The sequence below is a fragment of the Macaca mulatta genome, chromosome 7 (genome assembly GCF_049350105.2).
Source record: "Macaca mulatta isolate MMU2019108-1 chromosome 7, T2T-MMU8v2.0, whole genome shotgun sequence".
Classification (NCBI taxonomy): domain Eukaryota; kingdom Metazoa; phylum Chordata; class Mammalia; order Primates; family Cercopithecidae; genus Macaca; species Macaca mulatta.
Window position 1 is genome coordinate 56,996,966 of NC_133412.1, and position 17,952 is coordinate 57,014,917.

Below are 17,952 nucleotides of genomic sequence, written 5' to 3' on the forward strand. Positions count from 1 at the left end.
GGAACTAGCCAGGGTAACACAGCCAGGAAATTGCAGTACTGCGGCAGGCTGTTCTTTCTGCAGCCATAGGCAGCTTTAAGGTCCTGCAGGCACGGCCATCACCCACGAAACCCGGACATCTGAATGGATGGCCCCAACAGCTTTGACGATAGAACCCTCTGGGATCCTGCCTTTGAAAGCTTGCTGGACAATCTAAGATGCTGCCATATTCGCCAGCTCAACAGCCCGGGCACAAGTGGCTGGAGGCCTGTGAAGGCAGGAGCCTCAGGCAGCGGTGTCAGATGGAGGGAGCCTTGGACGTCACTGAATCCAAACCCCTCAATCTATGGGAAGCACACAGAGGCCTAGAGAGGGCAGGCACTGGCCCAGGCCACAGAGCAAACAGGAACAGGGACAGGGATCGAGAGTAAAAAATACAGCACTGAGGGAAATGGGGAGGCACAGCCAAAGACCTACGATGACTTTCTGGCCCATCACAACTCCCCTTTAAATAAGACTCCCTCCAGGCCAGTCCCAGAGATGCCCAGGCAGGCCTCTCTCCTGCTTTACAGGGAAGCAGCCTGGTTGTGGGGAGGGGACAGTGCAGGGACAGCACATGGCCACAGTTGGGGCTCCTTCTCCAGAGAGCTTCGTTTCCCCTGTACTTTGTGACCCACAGGCTGGATACCCGGTGCCCCCAGGCTGGGACGGTGAAGCTCAGCTCTCCGTGTAGCAATGGGGACAGGCACAGTACCTGTGCCCGAGCTCGTGGGCTACAGTGAAGGCCAGCGGCAGGCCTGTGTCCTCGTTGATGCTGCAGCTGCGGTGTGGCTGGCACATGCCCGCCACGTGGGACAGGCCCAGGGTCTCACAGGGCCGGTTCATGGCTGCACACAGGTCCTTCCTGCATAGGCAGAGAAGCGGCCTTCAGGTTAACCTGGCCCAGTGCCAGGCCCACCTGAGCGAAGGCCAGGGAAGGGTCCCCCCAAACTGATTCCAAGCGGAAAGGATGTCCCTCCCACCGTTCTGTGGCATGAGGCCAGCACAGTGGCCACGTGGGAAGCAGGTGCTCTCATTCACACACAATCCGCTGGGCATCTCTTTGGCCCTTGGGAGCACAGACCCGCACAGAGCAATTTTGCTTACTATCCAGCAGGGGTGCTGACAGAAGCTGCCAGAGTCCAGCAGAGGGAAAATAACTGCCTCTGGATAGATCAGCAGTTGCCAGAGGTTAGGGGAGGAGGGAGGAAGGTGGCTGTGACTATAAACTGGTAGTACGAGACATCCTTCTGATGAGACAGATCTGTATCTAGACTGTGGGGGTGGGTAGGTGAACCCACAGTGATGAAACTGCACAGAACTGAATACATACACATTCACACAAAGGGCAGTACGTGTGGAACTAATGATATCTGAGGAAGTCTGCGGATGGTATCAGTGTCAGTTTCCTGGTTGGGATACTGTGCTCTAGTCATGCAAGATGTTACTTACCACTGGGAGAGATGGATGAAGGCTATAGAGGCCCTCTCTCTATTATTTTTGACAACAGCATGAAAATCCACAATTATTTCAAAATAAAAAGACCTCCCCAAGTGCAGACAGAATCCAGCCTTGGGCCAAAGGTGCGGAAACTCTCCTAAAAATGGGGATCCCTGAGAGCACGGCCCCCTCGTCCACCAGGGCTTCTCCTGCAGGGCCGGGAAGCACCTCCCTGCGATGCAGGCTCCCACCCTCCTGCAGCTGGCAGTACCTGGTGAGCAGGATGGCGGTGTCATGGTGCAGGGGGTGGGTGTCCCCCTTCATGTTGATGCTTTTCTGCCACTTGCAAAAGCTCTTCAGGGTGTTGTCTGCATGGTGCGTGATCTTTAGGTCCTCCTGGGGGCAGAGAGAATGACCGCTCATGCCTCCTCTGAGTTCTGAGAGGGTCAGGCCCAATTCTCCTCCATATAAAGGCAGGAGACAGAGACCCAGCAGGGCAGTGGGAGGCCAGCAGGCACCAGTCCATCTTCTGGCCTGACCACCCCTCCTGTAGGAACCTCCTGCAGAGGACCTGGGACCTGAGAGAGGGTCAGTCAGGAACCAGGGGATGGCAGGGGACACAGTCCAGGCCAAGGAGGCCTTCACTGTGCCCTTCCATACAGAGCAGCACAGGTCATGGTGCAGGAGGGCTCTGGCAGCGGAAGCCATTGCCGGGCATCGTGGGACCACATGAACGCTCACCTCTTCATCTTCCAGAAGGACCAGGCGCACAATGGTGATGTGGATGGGGTTCCCAATGCTGGGGTCATGAAACAGGCCAGCCACCTGCCCAAGAGATGGGGGGGTCAGGCTGTCACCAGGATGAAGGATACAAGCAGCCAATGCTCACCCCAACCCACCCACCCACCCAGGGCAACGCACACCCATGCTCACACACAGGGACGCTGACACGGGTACACACAGGCTGCACAGCGGACAGGTGATGCACGTATACGAATGCATGAGTGTCCCCACACCTCACACACACTGCCCCAACCCGGCAGCAGCAGAACCTGGAGAGGACAAGAGGCCTCCGAGGGCCCTTCCCAGAGTTGCAGCCTCTCTTGAGCACCAGTTTGGGATCTGCTTCCAAGTACCAACTCCATGCCCACCCAGCACAGGCAACGGCAGTTAAGACCTCCAAATGCTGGTTTCTTGGCCTGTCTCAGGGCCCTAGTCCTCCAACTGCCCTTGGTCTATGACAGCAGTGCCCTCCTGACCTGGGGATGCCAGGACCAGCATCTCAGGAGTGCGCCCTCCAATGAAGCGTAGACCTGGGCAGGGCCCAGAGAGTAGAGTGAGGGTAGGCACAGGGCTATGGAGCCTCCCCACTGCTCTGCTATTCCATCTCCCCAGGACTGGCAGCCATGGGGCCAAGGAGGCAGGTATGCACATCTATCAGAGTCCCCATGGCTACAGGGGCTCCCTACTGAGCCCCAGGAGACGGGGCTATCCCCAAAAGATGGAAGATAAGCCAAGGTGAGGGGAAATGGGTGGGGAAAGCCATCTGCTCTTTTAAAATTAAAATTCCCTCAGAACAAAAAAGAGGCCAGCCCATGACTGGGGATAGCTGGTCTGTTCCCAGAGGGCAGAGATGGCAGAACAGGCCAGTTGTGAGTTGGCATCTAGCAATGTATCAACAAAAATAATATTAAAATAGGAAGGGACCAAACAAACACTGTTAAGAGGGCACCAAAGCCCCTGATTATGGGGATGAATGACACTCTCAGAACCCAAGGTCAGAAATGGGGAAGATAAACAGCAATATCATGGACCACCGTCGCCTTCACACACAGGCTGGGAGCCCGGGAGCCCTGAACCATCTTTCTCCAATACAGCCAACTAATTTTGCCTCCCAAGTTTTGCCTGACTCTGTCTCTTCTCTCCATCTCCAACACCACTGCCTCGTCCAAGTTGCCATCATCATCTCGTCTGCTCAGTTGTTGAGGTCTCCTACGAGTGTACCCATATTCTGCAGCCCTTCCAGGCCACCTGCAGCCTAGTGGCTCCACCATCGGTCTTTGAAATGCAAACCCAATCATGACACGCCCTTGCCTAAAGCAGTAAGTGGCTCTTCACTGTCCAGGAAAAGGATGGAAGTCCCCAGCCTAGCCAACAGGCCTCTTGGATCTGGTCTCTGCCTTCCTCTCTGACCTCCCCTTGCCTCCCTCTCACTCTCTGGCTCCAACCACTCTGTCTTTCTCTTAGAATCCCATAATTCTTCCTAACACAAGGTCTTTGCAGATGCTATGGCCTCAGCCTGGAACATCTTCCCACCTGTCTTCCCCAAGTTACCGCCTATCCTCTCTCCTGCCCTCAACCCCTTGTCATGTCCTTTGGGGAGCTTTTATTTGATCTAACACTCCCAAAGCACTATGAATTTGTCCTTCCTAGCACCTCCCTCCATTGCTCCTTCATCGTCAACAAGGTAATGGTTTCATTAACTAATGTCTGTCTCCCTCAAGAGACCACAAGCTCCATGAGGACACGGCCAGGTATATGTAAACTTCCTCTTAGAGCCCCAGTGACACGTCTTGTACCTGGAACATGATGGGTACTCAAGACATATTTGTTGAATGAATGAATGTACCTTGGGTACTTGCTCAATATTTCCAATGTATTATCTCATTAAAAATAAACAGTGGAGGTTGGGTGTGGTGGCTCATGCCTGTAACCCCATACTTTGGGAGGCCAAGGCAGGTGCATCACCTGAGGTCAGGAGTTCGAGACCAGCCTGGCCAAATGGTGAAACCCATCTCTACTAAAAATACAAAAATTAGCTCGGTGTAGTAGCGCATGCCTGTAATCCCGGCTACCTGGGAGGCTGAGGCAGGAGAATCGCTGGAACCCAGGAAGGCAAAGGCTGCAGTGAGCTGCGATTTCACCACTGCACTCCGACCTGGGTGACAGAGCAGGACTCCATCTCCAAAAGAAAGAAAAGGAAGAAAGGAAGGAAGGAAGGAAGGAAGGAAGGAAGGAAGGAAGGAAGGAAGGAAGGGGAGAGAGAAAGAGAGAGAGAAAGAAAAAAGAAAGAAAATGGGGTGAAAAGGGACCTGTCTTGCTATCCTTGGGACAGACCCACCCAAGCTCTAGGACTCAGGTCTGAATCTAGCACAGGGAGAACACTGATAAATTGGGCTCTGTAGGTAGTGTTGGTAAAGAAAGGTGTGGCTGTCCTGAAGGTGGCTGTGGGTCAAATACTGCAGCAGCCAAAAAAATAGCCACAGCCAACCTTGAATGAGCCTAACATGTACAGTCCCTGTGCTGGGGGCTTAGCATGCATTATCTCATTTAATCTTCTTACTTCTAAGGTAGGCACAATTATCCTCATTTTACAAATGAAGTAGCTGAAGCTCAAAGAGAGGGTGAAGCTGGGCTCAGAACCCAGGTTTCGCTGCTTCAAAGCTCCTGCTTATTTCCTAAATGTGGGGAATGCTGCCTGCCTATTCTGTTGGGGATTCTCAATGCATATTTATTTTGAGGGCTCTGAGAAGTCCTGTAGTAAAGAAGTCTGTTTTACCTTTTTTTCCCTTTTGAGACGGGGTCTCACTTTGTCACCCAAGATGGAGTGCAGTTGCATGATCTCGGCTCACTGCAGCCCAGCTGCAGCCTCGACCTCCTGGGCTCACGCAATCCTCCCACCTCAGCCCCTCAAGTACCTGGGACTACAGGCGTGCACCATCATGCCTGGCCTGTTTTACTTTTTTTAACCCTGTGTGGCCAAACTTACTCAACAGCAGCATCTTTTTTCACAGTACACTACTGGCATTCTTTGGAACACATTCCCTGAAATATTCCTTGGGAAATGCTACAATGAGACAGAGTCCCCAAGTGCAGGATCGTGCTCTTCCACATCCATCACTTTATCCCGGGTAGAGCGATGGCTCTCAATAAGTCAGTCTTAAATAAACATCTGATCCCGAGGGAACATCTGTTCCCCATCCTTCTGGCCCACCCTGTCTGCCCCTCTCCAGGGCAGATTAAGGGGCACAGGAGACAGAATGGGGCTTTGGAGGCAGACAGACCTGAGTTCCAGTCCCAGCTCTACCACTTACTAGCTGTGTGACCTTGAGCGAGCCCCTTGACCTCTCTGAATCTTTGTTCCCTCAACTCGAAAATGGGGATGAGGGCCGGGTACAGTGGCTCATGCCTGTAATCCCAGCACTTTGGGAGGATGAGCCAGGGAGAACAGCCTGGCCAATGTGGTGAAACTCCCTCTCTACTAAAAACACAAAAATTAGCAAGGCATAGTGGGGCACACTTGTAATCCCAGCTACTCGGGAGACTGAGGCAGGAGAATCACTTGAACCCAGGAGGAGGAAGTTGCAGTGAGCTGAGATCATGCCATTGCACTCCAGCCTGGGCGACAAGAGTGAAATTCCATCTCAAAATAAATAAATTAAATAAATAAATAAATAAATAAAATGGGGGTGAGGCTTAGGTGAGGTGTTGGGTGTTGAACATTGGACAAAAGGTAGACAGATATGCACAAGGCTCCAGCCCTAACCCACCAGGGCCTCAGCCCACAATACAGCCGTCCTCAGAGGCTGGCCACATGGGTTCCCATGTCCCTGCCATCCCTGCAGCCTCCTAGGGGGTCCAGCACTGTCAGGCTCAAAGGTGCCCCCAACCCCTGGTGGGTTAGGGCTGGAGCCTTGTGAATATCTGACCAATGCTGGGCTCACCAGCTCAGAAAAGCTTGATATTGTCAGAGCAGGTGAGTGTGAGAACCAGGCCCACCCTCTTCCCAGGGATGGGGCTCACCAAGTGAATGCGTGGGTCCTATGAGCCAGGGCAAGGCAGCCAGGAAGGGGCCAGGCCCTGGGGGGCAAAAACACCTGAATCCTGTCACCCAGGTTAAGTTATGGGGCACCTGTTGGGCTGGGTGGGTCTTTTTTTTTTTAGATGGAGTCTCGCTCTGTCACCCAGGCAGGAGTGCAGTGGCGCGATCTCAGCTCACTGCAACCTCTGCCTCCCAGGCTCAAGATCCTCTCACCTCAGCCTCCCAAGTGGCTAGGACTACAGGTGTGCACCACCACACCCAACTATTTTTTGTATTTTGGTAGAAATGGGGTTTCACCATGTTGGCCAGGCTGGTCTCCAATTCCTGACCTCAAGTGATCTGCCCACCTCAGCCTCCCAAGGTGCTGGGATTATAGCCGTGAACCACAACACCCGCTCAGGTGGGTCTTACTTTGCCCAGAATCTGGAGCACAGGGAACACTCAGAAAAGCAGGTGTGAAATGAACCCAGTTAATCATCAGTGGCTCCAGCCAGCCTCCTGGGTCTTTCAGGCTGAGCCCCCAAAGTGCTGAGAATGAGAAGGAGGGAACCTCAAGGCCTGAGAACTTGGCCTTGCCCCTTGCTCCACCCCTATAGCCCAGGGGCCAGGCCCTGCTGTCCAGCAATAGCCCTGCTGAACCCTGGCTGTTAGTGGCTTCCCTCCCTAGGCAGATGAGGCTTGATCTGGGCCTTCAAGGCCTCAAATGCCAGGCAGAAGGCTGTGACTTTTATTCCATATGGAACAGGGAGCCAATGAGGGTGTCCCAGTCAGGGAAGAACTGGCCCAGAGCTGCATTTGCTGATGAGAACTCAAGTAGTGGGGATGTGGTGGTCAGCACGTAGAGAGAACAGCCCTGGACGCAGTCCCTTCCTCTCTCTGAGCCTCAGGTTTCACAGTGATAAACTAGGGGGCCAGACACTGGATGATCTCAGAGGGTACTTCCTTTAGGGTTGCAGGAGGTGTGGGGCTGGCAGGGGGAAGCAGCAGCATAGGATCCTGGCCCCAGGGCTCCTTTAGATGTCATCCTGTTCACAGCACACACCCTTACCTTGCCCCCAACCACCCAGCCCAGGAGAGAAACATGGTTATATGGTGGCCTGCCCACCAGGTGGCTGCTAAGAATGCCAGGAGCAGAGATCTTTCCTCCCAGGGGCTGCAGGAAGCAGGTTGAAGCCTGAGGCCTCCCACCTGCACCCACAGGGCAGGAGCAGGGAGTGGCGGCTCTGCAGTAGTCGGCTCCAGGAATCACCAGCTGCAATCAGCCACAGTTCCCCCGGTGGGACTTAGGACACCTGGGCTCCCATCTGGCTCTACCCTGCCTCGTTGTGTGACCTGGGCAAGTCACTTGTCCTCTCAAGGCCTCTGATACCTCATCCATCATATGGGGTCAAGAGCAGTTTGCCAACCCCACAAGGTACTGTCGTCATGCCCAGTTCACAGATGAGCAGGCTGAGACTCAGACAGGGCAAGTGATTTGCCCAAGGCTGCCAGCTAGTGACCACAGAACTGCACAGATCCTTCCAACTGTAATGTGTGCTGATATCTCAGGCAGGGCCTCAGGCAGAGTGTGGTCTGATCAGGCATTTCTGTGTTTCCAGCATCTAGCACAGGTCCTGACACAAAGGAAGGAGGTATCTGTGCAGGGAAGCATGAATGAACCAACTAGTCTATGAGCCCCGAGGCAGGCACAGAGTTGTGGCTGCCTCAGTCTCCCGCTCCCGCTCCCCCTCCCGGTGGCATGACACCCTGTGGTGTCCCCACAGCAGCCCTCTGTCCAGGCTCTCTCATGGTGACTTGCTGCCAAGACCCCCACCCCTTCCTGCCTCAGGAGCTTGGATACCCTTCTTCCTGCTCGGGGCCTGGACCTGGGTCTTGGGTCCAGCCTGCCAGCCTTCCTGCCCTGCACCCACTCTTTGCACCCCCATCCCCCAACACTATCCCCTCCACCCACTCCTGGCCCACACAGACTCACCATGTTCATGATGGTCAGCACATAGCTCTCAACCTGCGGCTGTCCGTGGTACTCCACCATCTTGGCATCAGCTACCACCAGGGTCTCCACCCACTTCTCTTTGCTGACCGACCGCTGGTGTAGACGCCTTAGCCGTGGCCGCTGCCACTGCTGCCGCTGCTCCCAACGCTCCCGTCGAGGCTCCAGCTCCGGGGACACTGGAGGTCCAGATGGGGTGGGGTTAGCTGCCAGCAGACTGGCCCAGGGCACATGTCTCCAGGGACTCTCCTCAGAGCTCTCTCTGGGGCACTGGGAACCACACTGAGATCAGAGGCCAGGGGCCTGAATTCTCCTCCTGGCTCTGCCCCAGATCTGTGCTGTGTGGCTCTGCCTGGTCACCTTCCTTCTCTCATCTTGAGATTCCCTAACTAAAAATAGGAATAAGTTGATCTGCCTCACAGGGGGACCTCAAAGGGCAAATGAAATGGTGGATATAAACACAGTAAATTACTGTGTCCATGGGAGGGGAACTCCTGGGCCTGACAAAGCTGGCAACTGAGCCCCTATCTCCCTGTGTCACTTCCTCCCCTCTTAGGGGGTTAGTACATCCCAACACAGGCTGACCTCACCCTCTAAACCCCAGCCTGAGGAAGCTGGCCAAGATCCAGCCCAGCTGGCCCTACTGGGCCTGCTCCCCTGACCCAGGCTGCTCCAGATCAGAAGAGGAAGCACATCTATGAAGCTGGGGAAACTGAGGCCAAGAAGCATGCTTCCGTGGATATGTGCTCCAGCAAATAGAGGACCAGAGCTGTGGGCAACTTGAGATTGGCATGCCAGCCAAACATTCCCCAAACCCTAGCAACCCTTAGCAGGCAGCTCCTCACCTGGACTGGCCAGCACTGCTGCTGCTCTGCAGAGGAGGCACTGGGTACCACACTCCAGGTCCCAGTAATAGAGGTAGTTATTCTAGGGTGGGAGCAGGGTGGCGGAGGGAGGGAGGTTCCTGGCTAGTGGCCCTGTTGGAGCTGGGCACTGGAGGAAGAATGGCTGGCAGAGCCAGGTGCCATAGGCTGTGGGGGGGAGGGAGCAGAGGGAGGTTGAGCCCCAAGGTGGGAGAAGGAGGTGAGACGGAGCGAAAGAGATCAGTCTGGGGGACTGACTGGGGCAGGCCTGAAAGGCAGAGGACACAGTCTTGTGGCACAATTAAGGGCACAGGCTATGGTGATGTATCCGTCTATCTGTGTCCCCTGGTCTAAGGGGCACTGGGCATGGGGATGTTAAGAGGGGCTTCTAGAAAGGCCCCTTCATGTCCCCAGGCCCAGCACCCACCCGAGAATTGGGAGCAGAAGAGCATACCTTGCACCCCACAGGTGCTTGGAGCACTGGAATCACCCCATTGTGCCAACCTCTCCGGGACCTGACGCTTGTACACCACATGGGGCTGGGCGTGGCCAGGCCGGGCCGGGGCACCATCCAGGGGCTCAATGAAGTAGTCCTCATTGGAGAGCTGGAACACACCTTTCTGGGGAAGAAGCACTAGGGTCACACAGGGAGGGCTGGCCCTCAGCTGTTCTTCCTGCATGTCCCAGAGACCCGTCCTGTCCAGCTGAGCCCCCACTGCCCATACCACCTGTGACTGCCCACGGACACTCTGCACTTTCATCCCACTGGGCCTTTGCACACTCTGTAGCCTCCACCTGGAAAGCCCATTTCACACACAGCCAAACCTTCAAAGTGAAGCTCAGAAGCCTCCGCCCCTGGGGATGCTGCCCCACACACCCACCCCATTAGGAGAGGGAAATGGGTCTGCACCCCAATCTGACAAAATGGTGTCTTCCAGAGTCTCAGACAGCTATCCTGAGCAGGAAAGCTTGTGTCCAGGCCTCCAGGCTATTCTCCATCTCCTCTGCATGCCAGCCATTTCCAGCACTGTGCTCCCTCCCAGCTGGCCAGGGCTTCTGACCTTCCCTCTATCTCCCTAAGGCAATGAATCACTCCAAAGCATCTACACCCACACCCGAGCAGAGGAGATGCCCATGGCCACCAGGACACCCTGTTCTCTGGGCCCAGGGCCGCCCAGAGAAGGGAAGCTGGCAGGAGTGTCTTGGACATGTCCGCCAGCATTCAGAATCCACAGAGGGGAGGGGCCCTGGGAAGCATCTTTGATGCCCATTACCTCCTGAGGAAGCTCAGGGCTCCAACAGGGAAGAAGGTCTTACGTGCCTCGGAGTTCCCCTCGTAGGCACCAATTCTGCCCCTTGGGTCACACAGGACCAGGGAGCCTGGAAGGAGGGCTGGAGAGTGCATCAGCTCTTGGGTCTGGAGACCTGGGTATGAATGCGGAGTCCCCCCCTCCCACCCACCACTCACTGAATGACTAGGTGACCCTGGGCAAGTTCCCCTCTGAGCCTGTTTCCTCATCTCTGAAATGGGAATGACGCTCCGTGTGCACAGCCTTTGCTCAGGCTCAACAACATCAACTGTACATTAAGGGACAGGCACAGGCTCCATAAATGAGAATACTGTGCAGGGCAGATGGGCCTTCAAAGGTCCAGTTGTGCAGCTTATGTTGTGGGCTGCCCTGTCATTAGGCCCTGTGCAGCCACAGCCCATGGTTTTTGCCTGAGCAATCTAAGCTGAGGGCCTCCTGGGAACAGTGGACGCTGAGAGTGTGCACACATCCCCTACTCCTCCCAAACCCCCACCCTCCAGAGCTGAGAGAATGGGGCTGGTCACCTGAACACGAACAGAAAGGGGCCCTGCCCCGCCTGGAGTGGAAGCTGCTCTAATCAGCCCCAGTCAGGGAGCCATTAGGGCTGCAGGCAGTAGCCAGCACCACCCTTCAGCCAGACGAAGCCAGGAAGCTGAGGCCTGCTTTTCCTGGAACGCTGATCGGGGCAGAGGGGCTGAAAGCGGTTCCTCACCACACCCTGCAGAATGGCTACAGGGTGAGGGGTGGCTTTCCTGGAGAAGAGCAGCCTAAAGGGACCTGTGAAGGAACAGTCATAATTGATGCCCCAGGGAAGAGAAGCCAATTGCTTTTTCGGTTACTTAGTCCAGTCAAAGAGAGTTTCTCAAAGTGGGATCTCTGGACCTGCATCTTCAATATTACCTGAGACGGTTTCAGAAATCCAAGTGTTTGGGCGCCACCCCAGACCTACCCTGCAAACATTCTGTTTAAACAGGGCCTGCAGGTGATTTGAGCTCATAGTAAATCTTTTTTTTTCTTCTTCTTCTTCTTTTTTAGTGCCTAGGGTCTGGCTGTATCACCAGCTAAGCTCTATCATCACACCCTACATCCTTGAACTCCTGGGCTCAAGTGATCCTTTCGCCTCAGCCTCCCAAGTAGCTGGGACTACAGGTGCACCACCACCCGGCTTCACATTAAACTTTGAGAAGTGCTGTCCCAGAGATCAACGAGGCCTGCGTTGTCACTCCCCCTTTACAGGCGTGAATACCGAGGCTGGCAGAGGAAAAGTGCCCTGGGCAAAGCCACCAGACAAGTGCATGGCAAGACTGGAGCCAATCTCCACATCCCACCACCCGAGACTGCCCCAAGTATACATGTCCCAGCGCACTCACCAGGCCGTCGCAGGCGCTGATGGCCGCCAGGCCACCCTCGAGCTCGGGGTCCTGCACCTCGCCAAGCAGGTGGCAGGCGGGGGTGTGGGCCTGGATGTGCGCACGACCCAGGCCTCCGCGCCGCCGCGTCTCGCTCACAAAGCCGGGCGCCAGCAGGTGCTGATTGGCGGTCAGGTTGAAGCGCAGCTCGCGCCCGCGGTATTGCAGCTGGTAGAAGGCGGGCGCGTCTCGGCGCACAGACACATCCCGCTTGCGCAGTGCGCGGGGCCACAGCTCGTAGGACAGGAAGGAGCCCCCCGCGTCAACGCGAACCGGGTGCACGATGTCCAGTGCCGCCCGGCCCTCAGTTGCACGTCCTGCAGGGAGAGAACCACAAACGCCTAAGCCCAGGGCAGACCCGGGTTCTTGCTGGTGGCCGGAGACAAGAAGGAAGCGGCCAAGAGGGGGCTGCTGGAGTCAGAGTATCTGGATTCAAATCCTCCCTGGGCTATCTACTAACTTTGCCATTTCATCTTTCCGTGCCTCAGTTTCTCCATCTGGATCGTTGCAGTAACTTATTTTGTTGTTGTTGTTTGTGTTTGGGGTTTTTTGTTTGTTTGTTTGTTTTGAGACAATCTCGCTCTGTCGCCGGGGCTGGAGTGCGTGGTGCGATCTCGGCTCACTGCAACCTCCGCCTCCTGGGTTCAAGCGATTCTCCTGCCTCAGGAGTAGCTGGGACTACAGTCACACGCGACCACGCCCAGCTATTTTTTGTATTTTTAGTAGACACAGGATTTCACCATGTTGACCAGGCTGGTCTCAAGCTCCTGAACTCAGGCGATACGCTCTCTTCGGTCTCCCAAAGTGCTGGAATTACAGGCGCGAGCTACTGCGCGCCCGGCCTGGATTGCTGCGGTAACTTCTTAACAGGTCTCTCTGTTGCCTACCCCAGGTGACCCTCCCCTCGTGTTTTCAATATAGAAGCCAGAAAGATTCATTCAAAACCAGCGCAATCATGGTCTTACTCTGCTCAAAATCCTGCAATGGTGCCCATCTCATGGAGCAAAAGACAAAGTTCTGGCCTATACGAGGCCCTAGGCAAGGTAACCTCTCCAGTCTCATTTCCAGCTACACCGCCTTAGTTCCCTCCACTCCGCCCACTGGCCTCCTTGCAGTTCCTCCACAGGCCAGACATGCTCCTGCTTCAGGATTTTGCATTGATGTTCCCTACACCGGGAACACTCTTCTCTCTGTTTTCCACGTGGCTAAAGCACTCACTTTTGAGTTCTTGCTCAAATGTCTCCTTCTCAATGAGGCCTCCTCTAATGACTTTATTTTAAAATTGCAACTCCCTGGCTCTCCCTATCCCCCTTCCTTGCTTTGTTTTTCCCCATAGCACTTCTGACATACCATATCACTTAGCATTTTCAGTATTTTTTCTATTTATTTGTTTTCTCGCACCCCTCCCAATGTAGTCTAGGAAGGCAAGAATCTATATTCTTTGCACTTTTTTTTTTTTTTTTTTTTGAAATAGGGTCTTGCTCTGTCACCCAGACAGGAGTGCAGGTGTGCAATCATAGCTCACTGCAGCCTCCAACTCCTGAGCTTGAGCCATCCTCCCATCTCAGCCTCCCAAGTAGCAAGGGACTGGGACTACAGGTGGGTGCCACCACACTTGGCTAATTTTTTTTTATTTTTAATTTTTTTAATAGAGATGGGATCTCACTATGTTGCCCAGGCTGGTCTCAGACAAACTCCTGGGCTCAAGCAATCCTTCTACCTCAGTCTCCCATAGTGCTGGGATTACAGGTGTGAGGCATCAAGGCTGGCCCTGATTAATTTTTTTTTTTTTTTTTTTTTTTTGGTAGAGATGGGAGTTTTGCTATGTTGCCCAGGCTGGTCTCAAACTCCAGGCCTCAACTGATCCTCCCACCTCAGCCTCCTAAATTGTTGGGATTACAGGTGTGAGCCACCACACTTGGCCCTTTATATTCTTTGTTGAAGATTTAAGTGTCAGAGGAAGTGTCCAGAACTTAGTCCTTTTTTGGTATTTGTTGAATACCAAAATTCTACTCTGTAGAATGCAGATAACCACAGCACTTACACTCTCGATGCTGTTGTGAGGATTAAACCTGGTGAGCTACTCCACATTTAGCAGTGCCTGAGCCACTGGTGGAATATGATGGCAATTATGATTGTTATGATTATTATTAGCCTGATGGATTGAAAAATGTGCTCTCAGGTGCGTGAGCATTCTGCAAATGTCTCCAGGCCTCCTGGAATGGGGAGACAGAGAAAGACCACCCCAGTGGGGCTCCCTGGCCCCTAACTGCCACTTACAGAGTAGCTCTGGTTTCTTTCTTTTATATACAAGAATTCATTTAAAGAAAGCTTCCAGGGATGGAAAAAATTGGCAGACCTCTGCTCAGGCCCTTGCCGTTTAAAAACCCCTCTCTGTTGCTCTGTCCTCTTGGATTTCCCAGTAAGGCCTGGATTCTTATCCCTTTTTGCCACAAACTCCTTCTCCTCAGAACAATGTTTTGAAATGCAGTAAATAAAATACACAGGAGTGGTTGGGCACAGTGGCTCACGCCTGTAATCCTAGTACTTTGGGAGGCCGAGGCAGGCGAATCACTTGAGGTCAGGAGTTTGAGACCAGCCTGGCCAACATAGTGAAACCCCGTCTCTACTAAAAATGCAAAAATTAGCCAGGCTTGGTGGCGCATGCCTGTAATCCCAGCTACTCAGGAGACTGAGACAGGAGAATTGCTCGAACCTGGGAGGTGAAGGTTGTAGTGAGCCGAGATCGCATCACTGCACTCCAGCCTGGGTGACAGAGTGAGACCCTGCCACAAAAAATAAATAAATAAAATAAAATACACAGAAGTACCAAGGAAATTGATTATCCTGAAATATAGTTATCCAAATAATTTAAGGCCAGGCATGGTTGTTCATACCTGTAATCCCAGAACTTTGGGAGAATGAGGTGGGAGGATCACTTGAGCCTAGGAGTTCAAGACCAACTGGGCAACATAATGGGACCTTGTTGCTACAAAAATATATATATATATATTAGCCAGGCAAGGTGGTGCACACCTGTAGTCCCAGCTACTTGGAATGCTGAGGTGGGAGGCTCTCTTGAGCCCAGGAGGTCAAGGCTGCAGTGAGCCATGATGGTACCATTGTACTCCAGCCTGGGTGACAGAGTGAGACATTATCTAAAAAACAAAACATAACAAAACAAAAAATAATTTAAAAAGTAGGGTGTGGAATTAAACAAGATTTTGTGGCATATTTAACAACTATGGTTTTTTTTTTTTTTTTTTTTTTTTTTTTTGTGACAGAGTCTCTCTCTGTCACCCAGGCTGTAGTGCAGTAGCTCAATCTTGGCTCAACACAACCTCTGCCTCCTAGGTTCAAGCAATTCTTGTCCCTTAGCCTTTCAAGTAGCTGGGACTATAGGTGCATGCCATTACACCTAGCAAGTTTTTGTATTTTTAGTAGACACAGGGTTTTGCCATGTTGGCAAGGCTGGTCTTGAACTCCTGACCTTGAGTGATCCACTTACCTCAGCCTCCAAAAGTGCTGGGATTACAGGCATGAGCCACTATGCCGGGCAACTATGGAAATGTTGAAGTAGTGATGAACATAAACCTTATTTCAAGATATGTGCAACAATCGTAATGAGATAGAAAAATATTTGGTTTGTTCTATTGGTAACAAAACCACAGGTGCTGTTGGGATTTGCTAATGATATTCATAATTGAGGGAAATGCTAAATTTCTTTGAGAGGTTACAAAAAGTAAATATGTAATATTTTCCCATTCAAGTTCATGGATCCCCTGAGTTCACAGTCCCTTAGGCTGTGAAGCCCAGGTTAGGACACCTGCAGTAAGGTGTCCAGACTGCTTCCTAGGTGAGAGAGCAAAGGGAGGCTCAGAGAGGTAGACAGGCTGGCCTAGAGCCACACAGTGACAGTAAGAATGACAGTGCTGAGACTGGAACTCAAGTCCCCCAAATGATTTCAGTCTCTTCAGTAACATTGCTCTATATTCTCAATACTCCATCCCTTGCTGGGCCTCAGTTTCCCCATTGTTAATGTGAAAAAGTTGAATTAGATCACGTTTCTCAAATCTCTTTGGCCACCAGGTCTAGTCTTAAAAGAAATCTCATGTGCTGGAGTTTGGGAGAGCCGGGCACCCATGCTTTCCTCCCCGGCCTTTTCCCTCTCTGCAGTTCCCAGGCTCTAAAGAGCACAGTTAGGAAACTTGGCAATCAGGAGTTTCTTGATTGGATTTATACCCAGCTCCCAGGATCCTGGCTGTTCACGACAATAGACTCTTCAGGCTCGCATGAATGCCTGAGTGCCCTGCTGACATCCCACCAGGGTTCCTTCTGCTGCTGCCCAGTCCAAAGCTCCATCCCAGCAGGCTACAGAAACCAAACCCGCCCTCCAGTCTGTCCTCTGCCAAACTGCATGTAGAGTGCCCTGCACATGCCAGTGCTGTGCCCCTGCTGAGAGCATCTCCCTCTGCTCCCAACCGCCCCAGCAGTGCCAGCCTCAAAGAGCCTTCTCTGAGAGTCAAGAGACTGGTTAGGCTGGGGCAACGTGCTGTGTGGCTCTGAGCTAATCTTCCCTGTCATTGAGCTTCAGCGGGTCACTAGTGCAAGGATTTTCCAGACCTCACAGATAAGTTTCTTAAAAAAGAGTCCCAGGTCCCATCCCAGACTCACTAAATCAGCATTTCCAGGAAACTAGGACTAGGGACTGGGAAGCTATGTTTTTACCAAGAGCCTCCAGGAACTGTGATCCTCAGGAAAGTTAGGAAATCCCCCACTGGGAGTGAACCTGACTGGTCATCACAGTACCTGGAGAGCTCTGAAAAACTGCAGATGCCAGGACCCAGCCCAGAGATTCTGGTTCCACAGATCCAGGGCTCTGGGGGCCTAGAATGTGTGTTTTCTGTATTTTTCTAGACCTTCCCAGGGATTCTGATCTAGCCAATTCAGAGGCTGGCATTCAGAAGCCACCGGACTGGAAGATTTAAGGAGACTTCTTGCTCTGACATCCTAATAAGGGCATATGGGACTACAACTCCTTAATCACAGCGTGCAGATTTGCTTGTGTTGATCAGTTATTGATTTTTTGGTTTGTTTTGGCTGACACAAATACTGAAAAACGTTTTAGTCAACTGCCAATGTTTAAGAATCACATGATCTTGGGGCTGGGCACAGTGGCTTTACGCCTGTAATCCCAGCACTTTGGGAGGCCGAGGCAGGCAGATCACGAGGTCAGGAGATCGAGACCATCCTGGCTAACATGGTGAAACCCCATCTCCACTAAAAATACAAAAAAATTAGCTGGGCATGGTGGCGGGTGCCTATAGTCCCAGCTACTCGGGAGGCTGAGGCAGGAGAATGGCGTGAACCCGGGAGGCGGAGCTTGTAGTGAGCTGAGATGGCGCCACTGCACTCCAGCCTGGGCTATAGAGTGAGACTCCGTCTCAAAAAAAAAAAAAAAAAAAAAAAAAAAAAAATCACATGATCTTGTACAAAAATCTCAATTTTCAGCTTTTCTTGAAAAGTCTTATCATCCATCCATGTCAGGCTTAAATTTCTGCCTGGCAGAAGTGGCCAGGGTGGAGCAGTGAGTTCCCTTTAGGAAGGGCCTATGCTCCCCAGTCCTCAGTCCCCACCACTCCCTATTCATTCCCAGTACTGCGGCTGCAAGTAGGCTCCCTTTCCCATCATGCTTGTGTTTCCTTTCACTCAGTAAAGAACTGAGTCTCTAACAAAAGTGGGAAAACAAGAGATGGGCCAAGAGGCCCCACGTTTCAGGAAAAATCTGTCTCCCTGCCCACCTCGTTTGCTCATTTACATTACCTGCCTAGTCCATGGCATTTGGTATGTGACCCTTGGCTACTAACTGTGAGGGTGCACTAGGTGCTCCAAAGTCCAGGAAAGTGGATAAGACACCATCCTTGCCTTCAAATGGAGAAATGGCTGGATGCAGTGGCTCACACCTGTAATCGCAGTATTTTGGAAGACCGAGGAGGGCAGACTGCTTGAGCTCAAGAGTTGGAGACCAGACTAGGCAACATGGTGAAATCTATCTCTACAAAAAATACAAAAATTAGCCAGGCGTGGTGTTGTATGCCTG

The 17,952-nt window shown here is 52.7% G+C and overlaps 1 protein-coding gene across 2 annotated transcripts in view; it reads right to left on the minus strand.

Annotated features, from left to right (window-relative positions):
* Positions 1 to 17,952, minus strand: part of ADAMTS7 (ADAM metallopeptidase with thrombospondin type 1 motif 7) — a 54,137-nt gene that overhangs the window by 29,584 nt on the left and 6,601 nt on the right. For both annotated transcript variants that reach the window (XM_028851217.2, XM_028851216.2), the window contains exons 2-7: positions 11,814 to 12,169; positions 9,588 to 9,753; positions 8,253 to 8,449; positions 2,200 to 2,283; positions 1,730 to 1,854; positions 734 to 883 (exon numbers count right to left, since the gene is read on the minus strand). In XM_028851217.2, the coding sequence (XP_028707050.1) occupies positions 734 to 883; positions 1,730 to 1,854; positions 2,200 to 2,283; positions 8,253 to 8,449; positions 9,588 to 9,753; positions 11,814 to 12,169 (1,078 nt within the window). The remainder of the gene's footprint in view (positions 1 to 733; positions 884 to 1,729; positions 1,855 to 2,199; positions 2,284 to 8,252; positions 8,450 to 9,587; positions 9,754 to 11,813; positions 12,170 to 17,952) is intronic.